General features: G+C 31.2%; 3 protein-coding genes across 8 annotated transcripts in view; 1 reads left to right on the top strand and 2 right to left on the bottom strand.

The window, feature by feature from the left end:
• The window catches only part of LOC134711688 (striatin-3-like), a 30,844-nt gene extending 30,312 nt beyond the window's left edge, over window positions 1–532 (bottom strand). For all 4 annotated transcript variants that reach the window (XM_063572459.1, XM_063572460.1, XM_063572462.1 and 1 more), the window contains exon 1: window positions 234–532. In XM_063572459.1, the coding sequence (XP_063428529.1) occupies window positions 234–437 (204 nt within the window). In that variant the 5' untranslated portion in view covers window positions 438–532. The remainder of the gene's footprint in view (window positions 1–233) is intronic.
• Window positions 529–8,234, top strand: LOC134711689 (AP-4 complex subunit sigma-1-like). 2 transcript variants are annotated; one of them, XM_063572463.1, is made up of 6 exons: window positions 529–634; window positions 4,342–4,484; window positions 4,922–5,008; window positions 5,349–5,417; window positions 6,234–6,245; window positions 7,606–8,234. In XM_063572463.1, the coding sequence occupies exons 2-6, from the start codon at window positions 4,350–4,352 to the stop codon at window positions 7,729–7,731; spliced, it is 429 nt and encodes a 142-aa protein (XP_063428533.1). In that variant the 5' UTR covers window positions 529–634; window positions 4,342–4,349; the 3' UTR covers window positions 7,732–8,234. The 2 variants fall into 2 exon arrangements, with proteins under 2 accessions (XP_063428533.1, XP_063428535.1); XM_063572465.1 differs by having other exon boundaries at window positions 562–730.
• A 3,061-nt stretch (window positions 8,235–11,295) lies between these two features.
• Window positions 11,296–26,946, bottom strand: part of LOC134711686 (E3 ubiquitin-protein ligase UBR2-like) — a 41,865-nt gene continuing 26,214 nt past the window's right edge. For both annotated transcript variants that reach the window (XM_063572455.1, XM_063572453.1), the window contains exons 30-47: window positions 26,742–26,839; window positions 24,346–24,596; window positions 23,767–23,919; window positions 23,389–23,529; window positions 22,606–22,773; window positions 21,797–21,897; window positions 21,024–21,135; window positions 20,347–20,407; window positions 19,905–19,992; window positions 19,381–19,533; window positions 18,563–18,793; window positions 18,133–18,208; window positions 17,730–17,863; window positions 15,788–15,896; window positions 15,169–15,306; window positions 14,688–14,858; window positions 14,242–14,343; window positions 11,296–13,431 (exon numbers count right to left, since the gene is read on the bottom strand). In XM_063572455.1, the coding sequence (XP_063428525.1) occupies window positions 13,290–13,431; window positions 14,242–14,343; window positions 14,688–14,858; window positions 15,169–15,306; window positions 15,788–15,896; window positions 17,730–17,863; window positions 18,133–18,208; window positions 18,563–18,793; window positions 19,381–19,533; window positions 19,905–19,992; window positions 20,347–20,407; window positions 21,024–21,135; window positions 21,797–21,897; window positions 22,606–22,773; window positions 23,389–23,529; window positions 23,767–23,919; window positions 24,346–24,596; window positions 26,742–26,839 (2,429 nt within the window). In that variant the 3' untranslated portion in view covers window positions 11,296–13,289. The remainder of the gene's footprint in view (window positions 13,432–14,241; window positions 14,344–14,687; window positions 14,859–15,168; window positions 15,307–15,787; window positions 15,897–17,729; window positions 17,864–18,132; window positions 18,209–18,562; window positions 18,794–19,380; window positions 19,534–19,904; window positions 19,993–20,346; window positions 20,408–21,023; window positions 21,136–21,796; window positions 21,898–22,605; window positions 22,774–23,388; window positions 23,530–23,766; window positions 23,920–24,345; window positions 24,597–26,741; window positions 26,840–26,946) is intronic.

Below are 26,946 nucleotides of genomic sequence, written 5' to 3'. Positions count from 1 at the left end.
CCAATGCGTTCTATTAAAGACCTCTGTGGTACTGTCACAGTAAATAAGTGAATCAGATGTCAAATTTGGCCGCCATATTGATTTCAGCAAAATGGCGTCCTGGGATATAATATTTTAACACGGATGTTTGTAGAAGATCTGTTTAATAACAACCATTACTTATTCATTATATGATAGTTTAAAGATTAAATATTTATTAAATTGCGTTATTTTCTTTTTTGCTTAGTCCTCACTTGGAGTTCTGCACGTTCAACTTCCCATTGCGATCGCTCCATCTCGAAACGGGACCATTCTGTCTGCAAGAAATGCAATATTCCAGGCATTGAATACTGTGGCCGTTGAATAGATTCATCTTGCTGTTTAGTCATCATGCCTATTGCTCCGGAAACAGGTCCCAGAGACCCTCCGTTTTGTGGTCCTTCACTATCGTTAATCATTATTTCAGAGGATCGCCATTTTCTTCATTTTTATTATGATAGGTGTCGCTTCAGATGTCAGTGACGCAAAATTTTCCTTCGGAATGCATCTGGATTTTTCTTTCCTATCAAAGGAAATCTGGATGATTAAAAAATTTCTTTACCCCACCCGAAAAATCCTCTGCAGACCAAATTCTCATTCATAACAGATCATAACAGTACTTTTTAATGAAAACACATTTTAATGTTGTGAAATAATTTTGAAAACAAGGATTTATTGTTATTTTATCAACCCTTAAACAGCAGAGGCCAAAGTATAAATTATAAAATCAATAATTATCAATGATTCATGAAAATATAGACATTGTATTGTTACTTACCATAAATTACAAAAACTAGACAAAAAATGAACATAATGAAACTTGGAAAAAGAATCTCAGAGCGCAAAAGCTTGTCCAATGAAGCTTTCAGCTATTTTGCTGATGATTATACTAAGAACCGCTGTTGGTATATAGACCAGGATTTAATTTCTTTAATTCTTACTATGTACAAATCCTTCAGCTTTTAAATATAGTGGATGATAATCAGATAAAGTAACCATTTTCAAGCTCTATTCCTTAAATGAGTCACGCTGGAATGTTTGGAAAAAATGTCATTAAACAATAGACAGTAAATGTGACGTATATATTAAATAACCATTGGCATTGTGATAATTTGTCAAATATGAATTATAGCTCCTGTAGTCATAATTTCAGTCATTATATGGGTTCAGTTTTTAACTAATTCTTAATTTCTGACTTCATCCATGCTTGGATATACTGTTAATATATAAGAAGATTCCTAATGATTTAAGGTCATCAGGTCAAAGATCAAGGTCATTGTTCCTACAAATAGACAGAGATTTCTGCTGAAAAGTGGTTTCTTGATCTAAAGCAAATACTACATTTGGAATTGCAACCTTACTTGCATATATATATGGGCACATATCATGAGAGGAAGATATTAAATTTATCAAATTTTATGTTGCTATGTCTAAGGTCAAGGTCAAAATTGTTTATATAGTCATAAATTTGTGAAATATTAAAGTGGTTTTAGGATGTTTAATCAAATATCAATTGCAACCATAATTGGAAGATAATTGAAAATATTGCATTCAAAGTTGACCCTAGATGACTGCATGCTTTTATATTTTCTTTATAATAGTCCTGTTTGGTCGTACATTTGTACATATACATGTACATCTTTCTATAGATATAGGAAGATGTTGTGTGAGTGCCATTGAGATTTTTTTTTACATGGTTATAGGTACATCCTTGATATTCACAATTTCTGTTATGACTCTTCCTGATAAAGATAAATTCAATAAAACACTTGAAATGTACAAAAGTTTGATTTTCATTCGATAAATATGGTCAGTCACATATAATTATGGAAAAATCAGTGTTAATTTTAAAGTCTCTTGATTAAAAATAAGTTATTTTGTGAATGACAGTACACATATTTGTTAAGGGGCCAGCTGAAGCCTGCCTGTAGGTGCAGGATTCTCTTGCTGTGATAAATAAAATTGAGAATGGAAATGGGGAATGTGTCAAAGAGACAACAACCCGACCATAGGGCCTAAATTAAAATATTGTTTGTTTCCCAAATCCTGACCCTGCCAAGCCAGGTGTGGGTAGGTAGGTATAGGGATATAATTTTAATTTTTCCAAAAAGCTTAAACATTATCAGATGATCCGGCAAGCCTGAAAATCCAAAATGAATAAAATAATATTTGACTAAGTTTTGACAATGAAATTTTATGAGTAGCACCAATTTTGTAGGGTCGGTCGGGATTGGGGAAACAAACAATATTTTATTTTAGGCCTAGAAAAAAACAACAACAGAAGGTAACCAACAGGTCATCAATGTATCGAGAAATTCTCACAACCACAGGCGTCCTTCAGCTGGCCCCTAAACAAATATAACCTAGTTCAGTGATAATGAATGCCATACTAATTTCCAAATTGTACACAAGAAACTAAAATTAAAAGACCCATTGGTGGCCTTCTGTTGTTTTCTGCTCTTCGGTTGAGTTGTTGTCTCTCTGACACATACAGGTACACAAAATCCCTGTCCCCATTCTCAACTTTATTAATGAATAATCTAAAAACTTGAATTATTATTTTAATGGGTAGGAAATTTAACTTTTCATAATCTAAAGGAGAGGGTTATTTAATTATTTCTACTCCAAAATGATAAATACATCATTGGTTAAAATTTCATTGGTTATGACATTATAGAAAATGACAACAAATTCGTGTATGCTTTAGAAAACGGTATTAAGTTAACCTAGAATAAAATTGAGATTAGAAATGGCAAATGTGAGACAAAAGAGACAACAACCCAACCATAGAACAGACAACAGCCGAAGGCCACAAATGGGTCTCCAATGCAGCGAGAAACTCCCACACCTGTAGGTGTCCTTCAGCTGGCCCCTAAACAAATATGTATATAATCTTAGCCTAAAATGGGAGCCTGTGAATGGACAAAAAACAACCAGATTTTTTTTTATGGAACCCATAATGGCATTGATAATGTTTGATCTTGCCAGTCTTCATTTTCCTTTTAAGTTTGTTATTTTGATACGACCGCAAAAGATGGTATGATGTCACCGTTTGTTTTGTCAGCGTCATCTGCCTCGTCTGCGTTGTTATCGGAAGACATATTTGGTTTCGGAACAATAACTTTAGTTTTAAAGCAAATGGATCTCTATAAATGTTTTTTGAGAAGGTTCACATCACAAAAGGAAGGTTGGGATGGATTTTGGGGATGATGGTCCCAACTGTTTAGGAATTAGGGACCCAAAAGGGGCCCAAAACAAGCATTTTTCTAGTTTCAGGATAATAACTTGTGTATAAGTATTTTGATTGCTCTGAAAAATTACCACAATATTTGATACTACAGGTAGAAGGTTGAGATTTATTTTGGGAGTTATGGTGCATACAGGTTTTCAATTAAGGACCAAAAAAGGGGCCAAAAACAAGCATTTTTGTAGTTTCCGGACAATAGTTGTGCGTGAGTGTATGGATCTCCCTTTGACATAGTAACACAAGGTTCCATATCACAAAGGAAAGTCTGGGATATAATTTCGGGGTAGTTGCCCCTAACATGCAGGAATAAGGGGCCAAAAAAGGACCAAAAAGAATATTTTTTTAGTTTCCAGACAAGAACTTGTGTTTAATTGAATGGACCTCTTGGAAATTGTTACAATTTTCCATACTACAAAAGCTTGAATGTAGTTGGGGGGTAATTGCTCCAAGGAGGGATTCAAAAAAAGTGTTTACTGAATTATTGAGGGTTCATATTTTCTTTCAAAATTTTTAAATTTTAATTTTTGAAAAGATTGATGAAGAAAGAAGAAACCTTCAATTGCACAGTATTTGTAAGATCTTTGACCACATTTTTTGTGTGTCAGAAACCTATATTATGTCAAAAATTTGATCACAATCAAATTCAGACAGTATCAAGCTTGAATAATTGAAAATTTACACCAACTGTTCAGGGTTGTATCAGGTCGTATCAGGCTGCGCTCAGTGAAGCAATTTCTTGTTATATACTTTTATACATGAATTTTCTTTTTGAGACGTTGATGTCTGTCTGCCTGCCTTTAAATATGGTTATTGTTTGTCCCATTGATGTCTTTAAAACTCTTCTTTTAGGGCTTATGCCTGCACTTAAAGACGTTAAGAATCAGTTATAGTGGTATGTCTGTCTATGTTGAGCATAAATAGATATAGGAAGATGTGGTGTTAGTGCCAATGAGACAACTCTCCATCCAAATAACAATTTAAAAAAGTAAACCATTATAGGTCAATGTACAGCCTTCAACACAGAGCCTTGGCTTTTTTAAATATTGGTAAATTTTAATTCCTGGTTTTTTTTTTAGGTGCAATTATGATCAAGTTCATTTTCCTTTTCAACAAAATTGGAAAACCAAGAATAGTTAGATTTTATGACAATCCTCCAGAATCCCAAAGATTAACAGTTCAAAAAGAGGTTTCTAATGTTTGCTTAGCACATTCAAAACAGGTACAGTGACCTTTGTAGTTCAATGCATTTATAAAGATTTAAAATTAATGCTATTACATATATATACTAGTTGGAACTTTGAATGTGAGTTCTTGTTTTAAAAAAACATGTTTTCTTTAAAAAAAAAATGTTTATATTCCTGATTTTTATGGAGATTAAATCAGTCACAAATGTTTTAATTAATACTCAATAATAGAAAAAAAATCTTGATTATTTACTGGCATCATACTACATTTACAGAATGTATCTTTTCAAGGACAATGAAAAATTGTGTATCTTAAAAAAGTCAATAAAGGATATGACATCAAAAGGGCTTTATGAGACATAAGAAATCCAGGAGCCATATTCAAATTAAATTTATTCTGTAAATAATAATAAAATGAAATTTAAAACAGCAAGATAATTATATACTTAAAAATAAAAATATCCATTTCCAGGAAGGAATACTAGATTATAAAGATTACACTTTAGTATACCGTCACTATGGTAACTTAGTTTTTGCTGCAGGAATTACAGAAGATGAGGTAATATAATTGTTAGAATTGTAGTAACAATCTTTAGAATAGAAATATGTTATATAACAATGAGATACTATTGCACCCATCTATTAGATTATAAATTTCATTATCGGGTTGTTACTGACCAATTTTTAAACTTTTTTTACTATTTTTTCAAGAAGGTGAAAAAGCCGTGAAATTCTTAGGTTACTTAATACTGAAGATAGCTTTTGTTCTGAATGTAAAACAGTGATTGTTTATTTTTACTTATAAATAGTTAAGTTAGTTCCTAGTTTCATTATAATGAATAATTTTGGTTAATATTTCATTTCATTATTCAATTTTAAAATTATGCCTTGCTTTATAGAATGAACTAGCAGTCCTTGAATTGCTACACAATTTGGTGGAAACATTGATGAAGTATTTAAATAAAGTGGTAAGTTGTACACAGAAACAAAAAAAATATTTCTGAAAATAATTTAATAAAAATAGAAACAAACCTATTATGAAAGTGTTTATAACTTCACTGAGAGTGGAAGATATAAAATAGAAAACAGTTTACTGAAAGGAAAGATGTATGTGTTCCTGCCATTATACTTACTTATCATCTTAGAAATAAATGTGAGACAAACAAGGTTATAAGGGACGACATCAAAAAATCAATGAAGGATAAAAAAACTTATTTCAAATAGTTAGGGGAAGTCAAATTGCTGTAGGGGGTCAGTGAAAAAACTATATGAATTAAGTTTTTTATCCTTCATTGAACTTTTGATGTCATCCCTAACATAAGTGATTACGAAAACTAAAACTATTTATTTGACATGAATAGTAGTTTTATTATTTTCCAGATTTCTTAAATATTTAGATAAATATTTACATATATGCAAAAAGTTTATATGTGTATGACAATCAGAAAAAAATGTCAAACATTTTGGGAGAGGGACTTGTACAAATGTTAAATTATTGTGGATAGTTCCTCATATATTTTAAAATTCCATTCTTAATGAGATCCTCATATATTTTAAAATTCTGTTCTTAATTAGATCTTTAACTTAATATATTTTGACATTTTGATGTGGGTGAAAAAACATTATCACAAAAAATATGTACATATTTGTGAATAATAAAAAGAAATAAAAAAAGAAGATGTGGAAGGAATGCCAATGTTATACTTTTCTTATTTATTGTTTATTCAATTATTAGATACATGTATATAACTACTGGTAACTTGATGCTTATTTTATAATTTCAGTCAGAAGCAGATGTATCCTTTGAAAGGCATGTATTATAGAAGGTTACTGTATAAGACAGTTAATCTATACTCAGGAATTAAAATTTGCTTTAAATCATGCACAGACATCAAAAGTCCTGAATAAAGCATCAGTGTAAAGAATGGGAGGTCATTTACTTTAGTAATTAAAAATTTTAATTTCATGTGTCCCAGAAAAAAAAGTAGGTCCATGAACCATTGGTAAACAATATTAAAATTGTTGTAGTAAAAATATTAAAATGTCTTTGAGGATTTAATCCTTTTTGACTTGAATTTAGCTCAATCAAAGATATGGGGTTTTACACAATATTGTGTGAGATTGTTCTAGTCTTGCACAGACATTAGATTACATGACCTAAAGCTTATCAGACCTGTTGGAAATGTGAAACCAAATAATTATGGCAAAGTAAAATTAGATTATAGGTTCCCACCACAGGCTTATTCACTTGCCTTCATTTCCAATTTGATCTTTTTTTCAATGAAATAAAAAGAAGGAAACATGCATCTGTTAAAACGTGAAATAAAATTCTGAATTCTTATGGAAGTTCTGTAATGTTGATACACATGTTTGAGGTGTTTCATCATATATGTCAATAGTCCATTTGCCAATTCACGTTATTGACCCTGTATTTAGAGATCCCTTATTTAGTTGTCTCCCTTATGAGGGACATTAATTTTTATTTACAATGGAGAGCTAGCAGAAAGAGCAAATTTTACCTGTGTGTAATGTGAGTAATCTTTAAGGTTTTCAAATCTTTTAATTACATTAGCTTGTTGATTAGCTTAATACTTTTGACATTCAAAATTATTTTTCATGAAAAGTTAGTTTAACTGCCAATACATCACTTTCAATTTATCATGCTTTGTATTGGCAATAGCCAATTTTGTCCAGTATAGAACCAGTCTATGATTGACAAAGGGAGGTAATTCGTTTAAAAAGTGTGTAATAACAGAATCAAATCGGTAATTGGCAAATGGACTATTCCAGTTGCTAAATGGTTATAAATAATAGATCTTTTTAGGCATTTGATTGAAAAACTAGACCATACGTTACTTCAGTGGGGTCACATATTACTGGACACCTTGCAACAACTAAATTGCTAAAGACAATTTAAACAAAAATGTAAAGGTTGCACTTGTCTGAATTTAAGAGATAAAAAAAGTCTCCTTTGACCATTTAAGCCCACAACAAAAATTCCATCTTAACTCATCTATTTTTGAACAAATTGCTAGTATTACTATAAGAAGATTATGGGTGTTCCCGTATGAGAAAAGAAATTTATGCTAATGATAAATTAGCTGAATATGGCAACCAGTGGTAATATTGTTTAAAATCCTTGACGTCTACATACAGATTATATTAAATATGGACAAAGTTCATATGATTCTGGATGAGATGATAATTGAAGGATACATTTCAGAAACTAATCAAAGTAGAATTCTAGCTCCTCTACAATTATTGGATACAGTTAGGAAATAATCAATAAATAAACATGTTTAGAGGGACAGATCTCTGCTCTGCATGCAGAAAGTTAAACAGAAATTTGGTTCATCTGTATTTTAGCTGACATGGAGAAAAAGAGACAGGTGGCGTGCATACATAAATGTCTAAAAATGAAGAATGCTCAACAATAATGTTGATTCTGATGCTGTGAATTAATGCGAAGCAAGGAAATAAGAATCATTTGAGCTATTATGGAGTGAAACATGAAGGAACATGTTTGAGAACAACAGGCATGGATAAAAAAAATCATCTCTGAAAGCAGTAATCCTATTATCTCATTGGAACTCTGAAGTTACTGGCTACAAAAGAGTTTAAAGATGCATGTTCCTTTATAGATCTATATACAGATCTGAAACAAACTTTAGCTACTTGAAGTATTTCAATTGCTGGATGGTGCATGGAAATATGGAGATGAAACTAGTGTAAAAAAAAATATATCACATTTTATGCTCAGTGACAAAAAGTATTTCCATTGAAGTTTGGATTTGACTTGGTTGTTCTAGTTTAAATTTTTCTAATGTATTTAGGTTTAAAATGAAAAAGACATGTATTCTGTTTTATTTTTGAATTAAAAGGGTTTTATTATGAAATGATGTCTGGTTATGTTTGAAGTCACAGTTTTTAATAAACACTTGTAAACCTTCAGAATTTTAGTAGCTGAGAATTGTGTCTTGGCTTTGTATTGTTGAAAATAATTAACACATTTTGCTGACATTTATCAACATTTGATTACATCTTCAGATTTTGAGTGTTGATAAATTAACACTTAGAACAAATAAATTTAAATTAATATTTAAGGTGGTACCTAACACTACAGGGAGATAACTCTGTAAAATCAGCTAAACGTTTTAATAACATTGTGTTGTAAAAGAATATTAAGCATCTCAATGATCAAAATTGGTGTTGGTCAAATTGCTATATAACCTGTGTAATTTTTCTGACAAAACGGTTGGTTCAAAATTTTTGATATTTTGATATTTTTCTTATAGTGTAAAAGTAAATACTTCGACAAAATTTTATAAAAATTAAACGAGCCAAATTAATTTTAGTAAAAGTGTTGGGTACCACCTTAAAGGTCAGTTTCAGGATTCCAGTATATTATACAAAATCTACAAAATGCAAATATCACTAAACCCATTAGATGACTCCTTGTAAGCCTCAATTCTTGCCATTCAATTTCCATTATTGACTCTAGTTTTTGAGTCTTTGCCTTTTATGATTGATGAGTAGAAACTATAAGCAGCAAAAATTATCAGCGTACAAGATCAACTAAAAGATGCATTTGAACAAAATGAATGGATGTCCCCTTCTTGTTTTTGCCCTTAAATATGAAAATAAGGAGATGATATGATTTTCAATGAGACAACTATCCACCACATTTCAAATGAAGTGGATGTAAGAATGCGAGGCAACCATACGGCTTTCAACAATGAGAAAAAAAACCCACACTGTATGGTCGGCCATCAAGGCTTTGACATGAAAAATATGGAATGAATCAATGGAGAAAAGCCTAATTTATAACAAAACATTTTAAGAAAAACAAATATGACACTCAGACATACATGAACCATCAACAACCACTGAACTACTTTGGACAGGCACATATGGAATATTGGGGTGTTAAACATGTTCGAAGGGGCTAACCCTCCACTAAAATGTGACAATGAATGGTGCATAGCACAACACAGAATACCCCATGAAAAATTTATAAAAGAAAAAACAAATATGAGAATCAGAAATAAATGACAACAACTGAATTACAGGCAAATATACAATGTGGTGGGTTAAACACAAGGTTTCATATCTAAAACTAAGGCTGGGATTGATTTTGTGGGTTAACTGTTTAGGGACAAGGGTAAAACAATGAGGATTTTTCTGGTTTCCAGACAATAACTTGAGTACCGGTTTAAGTCTATGTATCTCTATGGAATTGTACCACAAAGTTCCTTACCTCCCCCCCCCAAAAAAAGGACGATTGGGATTCAATTTGGGGGTTATGGCGGCCAGAGGTAAATAAATCAACGAGTGATAGATTTCTCTTAGAAGAAATTTAAAGGTAAATAAACTACACAAAAGAACATGAGCTATTGTATTTATTCAATGGGGTAATAGAATTGCCAAAAGTTTAAATAGGTTGACCATTAGGAGATGGATCTGTTGAAAATTTTAATTTGGTTTGCAATAAATTTTTGGTGTACTTTGATATGCTGTAGCTAACTGCATTTTGATTTTAGATATTGGACCATATAAATAGGTAAAAGTCCAATTTTACATTTTTCAGTTCTTTAACCACATTAGTTCTGTGTCAGATACGTATGCTGTGTCTAACATTTCATCACAATCCTAATTCAGAGCAGTATCAATCTTGAATGTAGTCTCCATACTTGTCTTAACTGTTCAGGGTTTGGTCTTTGTGTTTTTTTTAAAGGAGCACATATTGTTATTATTTGGAAAACTATGACGAGTAAAACAGAAAATATAACAAGCATTTCAAGATGTATCTATTACATGTGAGCAATTCAGGCTCTTATGAACCTCTCATTTTTTACATTGTTGTGTATATGTATATTCACTCTGACAAATGAAACATGTGTTAAGAAAGTAATTTATTTTGTTTATAAACTACATAAATTGTTATGACTCATGAGTTAAATGATCAAATGAGATGATATTCCATTGTTATGACAATCCATTGTTGTGATAATTTATAACATTATATGGATCGATCAAAACACATTTTTATTCCTGTGCATCTACTACTGATAGATTATAAGAATTATTCTACACATTTGACTGTGGACATTAGAGAAAATTATTATGGGATGAGTATATATACCAAGTGAATAACGATTGTATAAAAGTTGTATTGCTATTATATAATGCTACCTCATTGGCAGATCCAGGGGGGGGGGGGTTCCCAGGGGTTGGAACCTCCCTTTTTTTTGGCTGATCAATGCATTTGAATGGGGACATATAGCTGGAACCCCCCTTTATCCTGGGTTGGGAACCCCCTTTTAAAAATGGCTGGATCCGCCACTGTACCTTATCATATGTTGATATGATATGTTTTATATGTGTCTATATTTGTAAAATCGGAAATGATTTACTTAAGAATTCACATTTAACAGTAAGATCACAAACCTTAACTTGAGCTTATTCAGAAAATGAACCTAAGGTCAGCAACATAGAACAAATTTTTGATTTTTGATGTTTAATCTATTGATTTTAAACTTTAATATTGCAATACATTCTGTGAACAATTTTGAGTATCATCTAGTAAACAATCAGATATTGTCAAAGAACTCAAGTAGACAGGATTTGTGAATCAGACAACTCCCTATTCATTTTGGTTGGGAAAGTTAACAATGTTGCCAGGGAATTAATTCATTACTGTAAGTGCCATACTCAATTTATTTTCTGTTGGCTTTTTATGTACCTTATTTCTTGCTTGTGATTTTCATAAAGAGAGGTCAGATGAAATCAGCCTGACAGACATGGTAACATTCCATTTAGGGACTTTTAGGCATGACGAAAACAAAATTTAAATATTACACATTCTTTTATTGATGACAAGACAGATTATAACACACAAGTTTGTACAGAATTCATTTCAAACAACAATATAAATAATAATGAATAACAAAAACAATAAAAGACAGCACTGGCTATAGTAACATAAACTTTCCTTTTCAAACAAGTAATGGATTTATATTATAAAATTAAATATCTGCTTGACAATTATAGTTTTGGCATATCATATCAGTAGAACATTTACCTATGAAAAGCAGAGATAGGAAAATTTATAATTGGTTTGCTTAAAGCATGTATTAGGTTTATTGAAAGAACTGTAGACTATTTCATCCATCTTTATTTCTGAACTGAAAATTAAACTCCATATACTAACATTATGATATATGAAATAAGTCCAACAATTTAAATGATTACAATTATACTATACTTTATATTTCTTGGGCCAAATTGCATTTTTTGTTTCTAATTTTATAATGACAATCAAAAATTCAAAGGCAAAATCTCAAATAATGAGTTGACTGAAGATTTCAGCCATTGCTCATTTGTAAACCTTGTCTTGTTGATAATATTTGCTATTGTAAGTATCAATCTTTCTAACATAATTTTCAAGATAATAGGGAAAAAATGTGAAAAATCTTCATTAAAGGGCAATAACTTCAATAAGGAATCACCAAATGATTCCTGTCATTTTGACTTATTTGTAGATACTATCTAGTGGATATTTTTTGCTATTTAAGTCTGCATTTTAAAATATTATTTAAAAATAAAATAATTTTATGTTAAACTTCATTGTTGAAGGGCAATAACTCTTACAAGAAGTCATCTGACAGTTTTGATGTAGTAATTAGGTAGACCTTATCATTCTGAATATTTGTCCTTTTCAGATTTTTTCAGTCTATAGATGTTCAAAAGAACAGACAAGAAATTCATTTTAACCCATGTGTTGGACTTTTAGCCATGTAAGTCAGCAGGTGGGGCCGTTTGACACATTTTAAAAACTAGATACATCTTTAATGATTGAGGACAAGTGAATTCAGTCTAGGGAAATGCAAAGAAATCCTTAGAAATGTGAACAAATAACACTTCATATATTTTCAAAATGAATAAATATGACTTGAAAATGAAAACAAATTTAAAAGATATCACCAACAATCCCTCAAATTCAAGCAAATTAAAAACCTGGTACTTTATTTACCATAATGCAATGCAAATACCTGAGAATAACAAGAACAAGTGTGTAAAGTAATGATTCATCCAGTCAGCAAAACAGTTGCCATTGTCAGTCCGTGCACAACAAACTGAGATTGGGTTTTCATTGACAGCCTTTGTATGTACAATTGTATTTGTTTCTCCTTTTTACAAAAGCTATGTGTTGTAATTAAACATAATGGGAAAAAAACTCTTAGTTATTTGAAATCATGTCATAAGTTTTCACAGTTCATACATCAAGCATGTGAAATTATGAGATTCTTTACTAATGTGCATGAAACACATTTTCACCAGTGAATTGAGCCAAATCATATTTGAAAATAGTAATGGTTAATAAAAGCAGAAATTTGCGATTCGTACATATCACAGGAGACACCTGCTTCTAATTAAGGTTATTATCACCTTTATGCACAAAAAACAAATTACTCCCAAACAAAATATGGAATAAATACATTGAAGATAATTATATATACATCAGCTAAAACTCCATAGGGTTAATTCAAGGCTTCTATTTCTATCTATTTATAAAGTATTATCTGTCTATTTACAATTGAAAGACTTAATTATTAATCTTAATAATAAAATCATATGCTTAATAAGTCCAGATATCACAAAGGTCACCAGGAAGCATGCATACAATCCAACATGTACAAGGATGATATGCATGTGATTTATAAACTGTATTATGTCATTTAATACGGTTTTGTTCCGTTTCAAGAAAATCCCAGTTGTATATGTTATAAAAATAAAATAAGGTGTAATAAGAAGTAACATTCCAACTAATTTATATATCATCAAAGGTGTTGCCAATCAAAAGTTAATAGGTTTGTATTTGTCTCCAGGCTGTGAGATATAGTCTCTGGTAAACTGTGATTAAACCACAATTTCTGAAGGTTCTTGTAGCTGTCTGGACACAGATGTAAAGGATTACCACGTCTGTAAAAATAAATAAAAAATCTTTAAATATTTTAATAAGTAACACATGAATTGGTTGAAAAAAAAATGGTAAATATTAAAAAGCTGACTTTGTAGTGCCAGACTTATTGGTTGTAACATGGACTGGTAGCATTTATACTCTGATAAAGTCGTTATCATGTATATGGATTAAATGTGATGACGAGCATACCAATGAAATGCCAAACCCAAAGGCCAATAGTCTTAAATAGAAGAAACCATTGTATCTAATTTTTAAAGATTTAAATATTCCCTTATCTAGAAAACTCATGAACAAATTTAACAAAGACTATCATGGACCTTAAAAACTGATTTGAAAATTTTGAAACAAGTCATTCATAAAATATTTATTACTTGAATATTTTTTTCATTTTACTGCATCTGTTATTTCCTTTCAATATGAAATGTCTTACATTTCTTACAGAAATATCATTATTTGTGAAAATCTTCCTTTCCTCAGGAAAAATGTCTTTTTTACCCAAACAGTGTAAAACCCTTCACCTGGTTTTTATTAATATTTATGACAACATTTTCTATTCCAACCATTTCAATGTTGGCTGTTGTACCCCTATTTTTGACATTTTTACCTATTATGTCTGTTTGATCACACACAGTTGTCAATTTAATGCCCTTTTATGCAACTGTCATACAAGTGAGGGGTTTAGCTAGCTATAAAACATGTTATCTATTCGTTTGATGTGTTTGAACATTTGATTAAATATTCTCAAATACTTTTAAAATTAGTTATTTTCCCCTTATAATATTCTATAGATATAATGTTTTGTGTCCTACCTGAGACCTTGGTCTGTTTCTCCATAGCTGTCAAGATATGGTGGTGGAACAAAGCAGCCCTTTGTCTTACCAGTCAGTAACAAAACCTGACATTCTCTTACCCTACAAATAAAAAGACAGATTTTGATTATCAAAATATAGGCTATGTGAAATAGGAAGAACAAGAATGTGTCCATAGCACACAAAAAAATCATGAAATTCCCCTTCTTGAGTTTCCTACTACTAAACCTATATTGTGTGGCTGTTAATCCAAGAAGGTTGCAATAACATTAACGTACCAATATTTTCGGTACCAGATGCACATTTCAAAACCTGAGGCCAAAATATTTACAATATGATCAGTTTTGATCTCAACAACTTATGATTTCCTTTATGACAATTACAGGAAAATAAACATTTTCTGCAATCACAGAAAATCTCAATTTGTTTTTAAGGTAGTTACATACCTGAGAAATATTCCTACTCCAGCCCCACATTTGTAAGAGTGCTCAGTGGCAGCACCGACTTTAACACCATCAAGTTCTGTCTGACAACAATAACTCTGAGAACACAACATCTGTCCACATACCAAACACATAGTAGGGGCTCTTGTGTCATCACCATTTGATTTGGGACATCTATCAAAGGATCATGTTAAACAAAATATAAACATATTGAATGTTCTGTAGACAAATACTTTTTCTATAATGATCACAAATATAAGTTTTTTGTTCACAATTAAATTTTTAGAACTAAAGTATTAAAGATCTATATCTTCTGTTACATTTTGCAGTTATTATATTTGGAAGTTGCTTATCAATTTCAAAGAACTTTTTTTCTGAAATTTTCATTTATTATACATGATGAATAAGTAAAGTTAAACTTTTAACGTACAATTCAAATATATATAACCATATAAATTATGAACTAAAATGTAAAAATACTCACGTAAATGTAGAATCTCTATTTATAAGCTCGCTGTAATCATCAGGTAAGGGAACAAGTCTATTGATAGGTAAAGGATATGTAATAATTTTATCACTACTGGCCGAGAACCTGTCCCTTAAAGTACTGTTACTGCACCATCTGAAACATAATCAAAACAAGATGTATTTTGAGGTATTGCTTACACATTACATTCCTGCTCAATGTTGTCAACTCTATTTTGCAGTAAATATATTAACAATCAAATTTTGCAATTGGTGCCTAAAATTAGGAAGCTATGACATTAATTTTCTATATTTGCATGACATTACTTGTTTTGGCAAACAGGAAGTAGAATATCACAGGAACTGAGAACACATCTCACAGTATGACATAACCATATGAAGAATTGAGCCATATATCAAGAAGAATTGAGCCATATATCAAGAAGAATTGAGCCATATATCAAGAAGAATTGAGCCATATATCAAGAGACTTAAACTTAACTATACTTGTAATTTTCTTTTGCAATATTACAATGTAAAATTATAATAACCTACTGTCATAACAGGTTTTTTCATGCATAATGCTTCAACAGCCATGACAAATTCTTACTTCACAAAATGCATGGTTTTAAAATTACCTCATGACTAGAGTCTGAATTATGTCCCCTTGTGTTTCAAACAAGCTGGAGAGAGGTGAAGAAATAGCTAAATATCTACAAATGGGCTCAAACTGATCACAGCCTGCTTCTGAAAATAGAAAAAAAATATACTATGTTGAATATACAAAAGAAATTAGATGCTCATAAGAGCTCCAGATGCTCACCTGGCATAGAATATCCCATTATGATCGCTTTTTGGAAGCACATTTTGGGGCTTTTAAAAAATTAATTATGTCACCCGATCGACAATGTCGGGTGACATATTGCTTTTCCTCTGTTTCTTTTGCTGTATTATTATTATTCTTCCACCTATTTTGTCCGTCAGTTTTCTCAGCGCCAATGGAACCAATCTAAATGATAGTTAACTATAATGAGGAACACAAAATTTCGGGTTACCCGATCGACAATGTCGGGTGACATATTGCTTTTCCTCTGTTTCTTTTGCTGTATTATTATTATTCTTCCACCTATTTTGTCCGTCAGTTTTCTCAGCGCCAATGGAACCAATCTAAATGATAGTTAACTATAATGAGGAACACAAAATTTCGGGTTGCAGTAGGTCTTAAGACCAAAAAAAATGGCTGCCGTTACCATGGAAACGGAACAATTGTGAAAAATTCCAGTTTTTTGCTTTGGTGAATTATTTGGAGTAACTCTAACTAAGAATCATTATATTTTGATACAATGTAGGTGACGGGCATATACTGGTTTTGGATGATTTTGGCAATCATTGGAACTATCATGTTGCCATGGAAACTACACCAAAAATTTCCAAAATATCAAAATGCTCCAAATTTAATAAAACTCCACAGTAAGGATGAGCAACATTAGTAGATGTGGAATTTGGCATTGGAATTTCCAAAATGTCTGCTGTTACCATGGAAACAGGTCAAAAATGGTAAAAACGCCTCAAAAACCTTAAAGTGGCATTTACTTTCTTAAAATGGTAGGTCAAATCCATTGAAACTTTGATGGTATGTTCCCTCCCATGTACCAATGTGGTATCTGCCATTAGAAATTTGGAATGGTATCTGTTACCATAGAAACCAGCCAAAATGTCAAAAATTTCAAAATGCTCCAAAATTAATGAAACTTGATATATTTGTTGACTGTCAAGTCTGCATGAGACTTTTGAAGTTGGAATTTCCAAAATGGACACTGTTGCCATGGAAACTGCAGAAATGTCAAATATTTTTTAAATGCTCCATTCTTAATGAAACTTAATATTATTGTTAACTGGCATGTACAGATGAGACTTTTGACTTGGAAATTTTCAAAATGGCTGCCGTTGCCATGGAAACGGAAGAAATGTGAAACTTTTGACAATGCTCAAAATGTACTGAAAATTTACAGAAAGATATATCACAAGGCTTTGATCTGCATTCATTGTTAAATTGATTTCAAATGGCTGCGGCTTAGTGGCAATAGGGGAAGGGTGACATCCGCTATTGCTTGCAATGGCAATTCTAGTTATTATTGTTTTTTGTGGAAAAACTTCAAAATCTGGAATAAAACAAAATTGTGTTTTGAAAGTATTTTTCTGAATTCATAACAAGGGATACAAATTTTGTATGTCACACCTCAATCCTGTAAGTAAGCAGGCATACAATCCTGTTAGTGCCAGTGATGCTGGATACTTTGTTCAAAATTCAATGTTATTGAGTAACATGTAATTTCAGCAAAGGATCAATTTCACCCATATCTAAATACCCTGTTACTTTTGAAATGACACAGCTGCTGAAAGAAAAATGTCCAGTGAGTAAACTAACTCCCCAATGTGAATAGGAAATATGAAAATGATAGACACTATGTTAATTATCAGGTACAACATTGAACTTATCATAATGAAGAGGGTAGTAAGTAACATGTACTCATAGTATAATAAGAGTTTGAAGAAATAATATTTATAGATGATACATACCCTGAAGTATATTTGGCACAGGTATACTGGTAATGTGATGATAGAGAATAGCAGCACATCTCAGGAATGGCAGACAAGCCTCTTTAACCATCTGTGTTACCTGCCAAGGCTGAGGACTAGTCTGGCTGTGGATTCTGTCAAAAAGAGAAATAAAAATTTCATCAAAGTTTTGTACATCAATCTATCACTTTTCTCCCAATAAACAATAATATATGAAAAACAGGTACACATCATAATCCAAAATTAAGGAATTGTCCTTGTGAAATGGTTCAAGCTGTACATTCCTTATTGAATAATATACAAAAATTATTCATCTATGGAAAGGTAATAAATAAGTCAAAATTTCCTTTCCATTAAAAACTTTGTAAGACATGTTTGATTTTGATAACAGTATTATGCATACCCAGCCAACTGCCTAACATTGGTGTATATTTCAAGCATTTTCTGATCATCAGAATCTGTTTCAACTTCCATTGCACCTGTAAAATAAAAGAAATATAATACTTTGGGTCCTGTTAATGCACAACTTAATAATTTACAGTCTGATCTAGCCTTTATCAAAAAAATTTAAATATCTAAAAATTGTTAACATGACTAATCCGTGACTATCAAAGTGATGGGTGACCTTGATGTTCAGGTTAATATTAGTAAGGCAAGACATAAATAAGATTTCAGAAGATTTTCTTCCATTATGGTTATCCTGCAAATTTCTTTGATAGAAGCAGAAACAGTTTATTTGGTAAGTGTAGTATTTTCCACTATAATCAAACTAGTCAATAAAGTGAAAGAAATATTTTATGTTTATAATAATCTTAAAAGTAAAATCCACTTACTTTGAGAAGGAATATCACAGACAAGCATTATCTGCACTAAATGAGCTGTAAACACAAGCTCTAAAGCATGATGATTGTTAATTCCTCCAGTGGGAATGATCGACAAAGGTGACCTTTGACCTTCAACATGGAGTGAAGGAAGAGTCATTGTCAATAAAGTCAGATAATGAAATAAGTCCACATCGAGTATGCACATGTTTTCATTGGCTTGTGTAGAATCCATTATTAAAACTGAAAGAAGAAAGAAACAAACAAATATACCTTTGTAAATAAAAAAATAATGGATAAAGCCAGTGTTTTTGCCCCTTGAATTCAAAATCAAAGTATTCCAAATCTCCAAAATTACATCTTTTAGATGTTCAAGAGTACAATCTAGTTATGCTTATATTTTATCATATGATGAATTTCATAGGTATTTTGAATGCTGTGAAACATAAACTTTGGTACAATATGCTGGTGAATTAGCTTTTACTTTATAAGTTCATTTTTACAATAGTTGACAATAATAATTTTTTTTTATTTTCTGAGCATGCGTCTCTGAAAAATTTCTACATTTTTTTCTTCCAATTTTAAAAAAAATATATCTGTTTTCTATCCTACTTTTAATTTATCATGTGCTTACATTTAGCAAATAAAATACTATACAATAATATATATAGTTTGATTCTTATCTTCTATCCATATATTTTTTTATTATAAGAAGACTTAAAATTTGTATTGTTTTGTTGTGATTATTAAATGACCTTTCAATCTTGCATTTACTTGTGCATAATACATTAACCTGAATAAAATTATGGACAAAATAATCTAAAACTTACATGACAGTACTTTGAGACAATGTTGTTTGACCAAGTCTGAATTCATCACCTGACCACATACAGCAGCAAAACGTACTAACGAACCCATACAATCAGACTGTCGGGAGGACAATGATCCAAACAATGGTTTCTGGTCATGTCTCAACATTTGTTCTGAAATCAAATTCATTGAATTAAACATAAAGATTGATTCTAGTTTCAATCCTTTATTTCAACTGCCAGTATTAAAAGTTTTCTTTTTATTCATATGCCAATAATAAATTAATGACACAAATATTTGATATGCTTTCAAGAGTGTATATTTGAATGCTAGTAAAGAAATATGACATCTTCTAATTTTTTAAATAAGCAAAAGTTCTAAAAAGTTTGAAGGCTCTGGGTAGCAAACTGAAGGAGTACTTGACTACATGTAATCGGTATCTCTATTTCCTGCTTGACCATTATGCCCAAAAATGTGTTTTTAAAATATTCAAAGTCAAGTATTTAAAAAATCTAGCCACAAAAAACAAAGCATGAGTACTTACCAATGGACTGTATTGTAAAGGCACAAGTATTCCAAGCCATGATTGGAACTCTAGGGTTGGTTTCATCTGGTTCTACTCCTAATCCAAACTGTAATATATTTCAAAATATTTTAATTGTTATCAACATTCTTCCAACTAATGAATAATAAATAACTGTATAAAAGTAATAGTTGCTGACTTTCAGATTTTCAAACTTAAAATCCAATATTGAATGTTTTAAAACATTTTTAATACAATCTTAATTAAAAAAAATGCTCCTAAAAAGTGGATACATGCATTTACATGCAATTACTCAGGTCCAAAAACTGATAGGAAATTAACATCAATTATGATTTGCCAAAAATATCTTAAAGATTATCAATTTCATGAAAATGTACAAGAGCTTATAATGAAGACACATAATTATATCAAATCATGATACAAGAAAAGCACAACTACTCACAGAATAAGAATCTGAGGCAAACTTCTTAATCATATCCTTCATGCTGTCAGAGAACTGTTCACTGAAAAATATACAGAAGTGTCATTCAGTGAAAAATTTAATATAGGGAAAACAAGTGAAACTGCGATCTACAGCTCACTGATGATACCCCCGCAGCAAGTGGATAATTTTAATAGTGTAAAAATATGCAAGTGTTTGATAGACAGGAAGTTGTTGAGTGATGAATTCGAAAACGCATTACTCAGTATAGCTGACTTGTATAAATCCTGAAACCAAATTTCACTTGTATTGTAATTCCTGAGAAAAATGTGAAGAAAATTTTCAACTTGGCTATCATGTGTAAAATCATACAAGTGTTCGTTAAACAGTGATTATGTGCCACTTCAAATAAAATTTCTCATACTGTTGATGCATGATAGTTTATCACATTCCTGTTTGCTAACATAATTTCATCGTTTTCCCTATATACATCCAGAAAACAATTCCAGCCAGCTTATTCCATGCACACTCAGAATTGTCCACTTTTGTAAGTTGTTTTCCAATAGGGAACCTGAAACATTTCTCCATACCTTCCAAATAAAAAGGAAACCTGAAACTTGTTACAATTTCATATTACAACTTCCAGTTTACTATATATAAACAATGTAGTTAAAAGTAGTTTAAAGTTATATGTTTACCTGCCATCCTCAGAGACGTAGTCCCACAACAACTGGAAATTTCTTGCTACACTCTCAGCAAGCATCCTTGTTACCACTGGTAATGGACATGGTTTGAACAACAAGGAATCTTCTAAATTAAAAAGAAAAGAAACTCTCTATCATACTATATCATTTTTGTTTGAACATAATTGAAAACATTTTATTTTTCATGATCACTATTTGTTTCTCTCTTTTTTTCTCTTTTTTCTTTATAGAAGTACGACCTGAAACTATTCATTGAGATATTTTCCTAGATAACTCTAAAGTGCATTATTAAACTATTACTTATTTCTAGTAAGCAGTTAAATATATGTACAGGTTTATGTAATTGTCTTGCCAAGGTTATTTTTCTCTCATGCTTTCTAACCCCATTCTGCAATTTGTTTGGATTTAACACTAATCATATTCTAATTCTTATTCTTGAATCAATCAATATGCCCACTACTCTTTTCATTTTCTCAAACAATATACAATTATCCATTTTAAAATTTGTGAGGACTTAAATCCAATCATTTGTTTGTTATGATTGTTGGATGGGTAGTTTTCTATGATAAATAAAGTCTAAAAAAAAACCAAACCAAAATGTGGATGTTTATTGTTTTTATTTTACTTAATCCCATTTTTTCACTGTTCATGAAAGTTTTGTGTAGACCAATTAATCTAGTCTAATTGGCTCCGGGTGCGGGATATTCAGTTATGTTGACCTTGTCTCTTTGACAAATTCCCCATTTTTTTCTCAATTTTATATTTACCTTGATCTTCATTTTCTTTAGCTTTTTCTATACTATGCTGAACAGTTTTCTGAAGACCATCAATCCAATCATTAAAAGTTATATAAATACTTTTCTGATCACTGAAACAAATACAAATATTGTATAGCTTATTCATTGACTAGAATGTCAAGACTTAAGAAGAAAAAATAATAATGAAGTAGAGATTCATCAACATGTTTGTATGAGAACAAGAATGTGTCCATAGTACATGGATGCCCCGTCCCCACTATCATTTTCTATATTCAGTGGATTGTGAAAATGGAGTAAAAACTCTAATTTGGCATTAAAATTGGAACCACATATCATAGGGAACATGTGTACCAAGTTTCAAGCTGATTGAACTTCAAATTCATCAAAAACTACCTCAACTAAAAACTTTAACCATAGCAGGACAGACAGACAGACAGATGAACAAATGTACAATTGAACTGACACACAAACCAGAAAACATAATGCCCATAAATGGGGCATAAAAATGAAATCTGACCATGCTTGTAAGTGTCTTTCATCTGTCGTGTCAAATATTAAATTCAATGAAAACTTAATTGCAAAAATTCATTAAATCTGTACCGCGGTATATATAATACATATCTGTCACAAGACTGATAACATGTGGCATTTTTAGATTCCTACATAAATAAAGATTCCCTATCATACTTTACATTAAGCAAAAATTTTAAGATCTTTAGAACGATTTATTCAAAGTGTTTGTTAATGACACTTTTCAATATTATGAAGTTTATAAAACTACAGCTTTTCACATGCGTTAAACAATTAACTAGACCTACCTTTCTTTACAAAGACTAGAAAGAACAGGAACAATAGGTATCACAGTATTGCTTATACATTCACACAGCGGACACAGGAACTCACTGTTATCTACATTATAACTGAGACTGGGTCTAAATCTAAACGGTCTACCTCGTCTCTCCTTAGCCAGTAATGCATCAAAAAACCTGAATTAAAAGGAAATTATTAACAATCAAAGTAATCTATCCTAAAACTTTACCCTTATTATATGAAGGAATCACATTTCAGAATTTTAGGGAGCTGTTCCTGGCAGCCGAACAGGGAAATGTGAAAATCCAGCAGGAAAACTTGAATGAATAGCAAAAGGGTCTAAACATATTTTACAGCATTACATATTCTTATCATTTTTCACAAGGTAACAAGTGAACTGAAAACTACAGATATATTATGGCGGATTCCATTGAGTGTGTAGGGAAAGGTAATATCTTTGGTTAGCTAGCTTGTAAGCTGAACCGTGAAGTCATTACTAGGTCAGGTATACTACCCTCCTATCAAAGTAGTATAGTCCAACGGACAGATCAAATGGGTTTCTGTTGGACTAGTTTATTCTTAAAGAAGGGTAGTTTACCTAACCTAACAATGTCTTCCCGGTTCAGCTAACAAGCAAGCTAACCAAAAATAATTACGTTTGGCTACACACTAAATGGAATCTGCTGTAACTCCTATTTGATGTTGTTTATAAAGCTCAGTAATCCTAGATCAAGGAAGCTTTTTTTTAGTCTGGTGTGATGAGCAATGATATCACCTAATGTCATTCTTACCTTTGCCAGCAGTCTGCATGCATTACATGGCCACATGAGCTAGTATGTACATCAGTGTTTAAGTCTGCTGACATAAATGTTGGGTCATATTTATCCCCATTTAACACTACTTTACTACGATTTTGTGATAAAACTGTAGACCTGAAACATAAAATATAAGTCATCATTATAAATGCATAATGAACAAAGTGAAAAATGAAATAAAAACATAATAATGCCTTTGTTTTTTCTGAACAACAAAAACTTGCAAATTGTCCAATTAATTTCTTTAAATTGAATATTACTCTAAACCTGAAGTATTTCATATTTTGAAAATTTCTGCTTTTTGTGTTATATTCAAAACCTGCACAAATTTGTATTTTGTAAATTTCAGCTTACCTCTGGATGTAAGCAGCTAAAACCATAGCCCTGGAATTATGTCGAACATCTTGCTCTTCTTGACACAGGATACATGTGGCATGTTGACAACCCACATATCCTACTGATGTCTGGTTTCTACCAAGGGCTACAGGAAACCTACTGTCAGATATACTAAAACATAAAAAAGTCAATACTTGTAATATTGAAAAAATCCCAAATAAAATACTTATAAAAGAGAACAAATGTTGAATAAAATTAAATATTGTTCCCCAAACCTCCTTTCCCACTTCATAGTTGGTTTAAATAAATTTCTTCAGCTCATATTTATTTATTACAGACTCTAAATCAAATGTACTTACTTACTTACTTCAACTCTCATCTACTATACTGGGTGAAACTTTTATGCAGGCATTTGTCATTTGTGGCCTTTTATAAGTGACTATGCAGTACTGGTTTAACTCATTGTTGAAGGCCGTACAGTGACCTATAGTTGTTTATTTCTAAAATCAAAAATACAGCCTCTTGTGAGGAGTCGTCTCATTGGCAATGATATCAATCATAGAGAAAAAGAAGTTTAAACTAAAAGAGTACAATTACCTGACATCCATATCAGATGGAGTTTTTACCAATTCAGCATCTGTGCTTTCAAACAGATCTGCATTATCTTGGATAAAGTTTTTCTGCATCTTTGAAATCTTTGCCATTATTTTTTCTCTCCTTTTAGCAGCTATCTCTGCCTTTTGTCTTTTGGCTAACTCTATTTCTTGTCTAGTACTGGCTGACAATTCATCTAATGCACTAGCAGACGTCACATTAGAATTAGTCATCTGTCGTATCTCCATGAATTGCTGTAAAATAAAACATTACATAAAGATTTTAAACAGTCAAAGCTTAATAAGCATATACTTTTTTGTTTTTCTGAAAAAAATTCTCAATCAAGGCTTCTAATTTACTCAAGTAAATTTCAAATTTTGTGAGAAAATGAAAATTTCTTCAAATTCCAAAGTATTACTGTAATTAATTTCCAAACATTTTATGCATGGACCCTGTGTTAGTATACAGTTATTGTAAGGGAAAGAATTTTAACCAGATGATCCGCAGGGCGCAGCTTTATACGACTGCAGAGGTTGAACCCTAAAAGGTTGGGGAAAGTATGGACACAACATTCAAGCTGGATTCAGCTCTAAATTTGAATTGTGAACAGTTGACACAGCATAGGTTTCTGACACAGAATGAATGTGGTCTAATGAACTAAAAAAATGCCTTTGAGGAATTCACTATGCTGTTGAATACTAATCCTATCAAAAAAATATTTGAAGAAATTTTCTTTTTATTTATGAAATCTGAAATGAGAAAAACTTTCCCTTATTCCAAAACTGATCTGAATTCAAATTTCTAATGGAGTTAGGCAACAATAACTGCTCATTTAAATACATCACAAAATATTAAAATGTAAAAAAAGTGCTTGTTATCACTGAATGGTATTTAAAAGATTGTTTTAATTTATAAGTTGGTAGTTATGGTGAAAATACATTGTATATTGTATAAAACAATGATTTAAGTTGATTCAACTACTATTCTGGACAAAGAAAGATAACTCAAATTTACAAAGAATATTGAAAATATCTTGCTATTGCACAAATATCTATTCTGAACAAAGAAAGATAACTCAAATTGAAAATTGATTGCTATTGCACAATATTGTGCAATAAGATATTTCTTGCTATTGCGCAATACTGTGCAATTGAAAATGTCTTGCTATTGCACAATACTGTACAATTGAAGATTTCTAGCTATTGCTGAATACTGTGCAATTGAAAATTTCTTGCTATTGCACAATACTTTAAAATATAATAATTTTGAATCCTGATTTGGACAAACTTGAAAACTTTGCCCATAATCAAAAATCTAAGTACATGTTTAGATTCAGTATATCAAATAAGTCCAAGAATTTAATTTTTGTTCAAACTTAGTTTAATTTTTGACCCTTTGGACCTTAATGAAGACCAATTTGAAAATGGGACCAAAAATTAAGAATCTACATACACAGTTAGATTCGGCATATCAAAGAACCCCAAGGATTCAATTTTTGATGAAATCAAACAAAGTTTAGTTTTGGACCCTTTGGGCCCCTTTATTCCCAAACTGTTGGGACCAAAACTCCCAATATCAATCCCAACCTTCCTTTTAAGGTCATAAACATTGCGTTTAAATTTCATAGATTTCTTTTTACTTATACTTAAGTTATGGTGCAAAAACCAAGAAAAATGCTTATTTGGGCCCCTTTTTGGCCCCTAACTCCTAAACTGTTGGGATCTCAACTCCCAAAATCAATCCCAACCTTCCTTTTATGTTCATAAACCTGGTGATTAAATTTCATTGATTTCTATTCACTTATACTAAAGTCATTGTGCAAAAACCAAGAATAATGCTTATTTTGGCCCTTTTTTGGCCCCTTATTCCTAAACAGTTAGAACAAAAACTCCCAAAATCAATCCCAACCTGCCTTTTGTGGTCATAAACCTTGTGTCAAAATTTCATAGATTTCTATTTTCTTAAACTTAAGTTATAGTGCGAAAACCAAGAAATTTTTTATTTGGGCCCTTTTTGGCCCCTTATTCCTAAATTATTGGGACCCAAACTCCCAAAATCAATCCCAACCTTCCTTTTGTGGTCATAAACCTTGTGTTAAAATTTCATAGATTCCTATTCACTTTTACTAAAGTTAGAGTGCGAAAACTAAAAGTATTCGGACGACGACGACGATGACGCCAACGTGATAGCAATATACGACGAAAAAAATTTCAAATTTTGCGGTCGTATAAAAACTGTCAAAGATTTTCTCCTCAAAAGTATAACTAAATAGTATTCTAGTATTGTTCAATTTTACATTTCAAGATTATTAGAAGAAAATTGTTTGGTCAAAGGGGTTCAGTGAAGTAACTTATATTCCAAACTTTTTCGTTTCAATAAATTCTCAATATCAAACTTACCTTAACAACCCACGTCAACAAATTGTCTGTTGAATCATGGGAAATATTACGATGATCAGCAACAAGGGATTCTAACAAGGTTAAAATATTTCTATCATCTGTCAAATAATAAACATAATAATGTAAGAAGTAAACAAAACACTTTGAAAATCAAGTACCAAAATCTCAATTCACTGCATTGATTACAATGGGGACATTTGCACTT

The sequence above is a fragment of the Mytilus trossulus genome, chromosome 3 (genome assembly GCF_036588685.1).
Source record: "Mytilus trossulus isolate FHL-02 chromosome 3, PNRI_Mtr1.1.1.hap1, whole genome shotgun sequence".
Taxonomy (NCBI): Eukaryota; Metazoa; Mollusca; class Bivalvia; order Mytilida; family Mytilidae; genus Mytilus; species Mytilus trossulus.
Note: the sequence above shows the minus strand (reverse complement) of the source record. Positions and strands in the feature narration are given on the sequence as shown.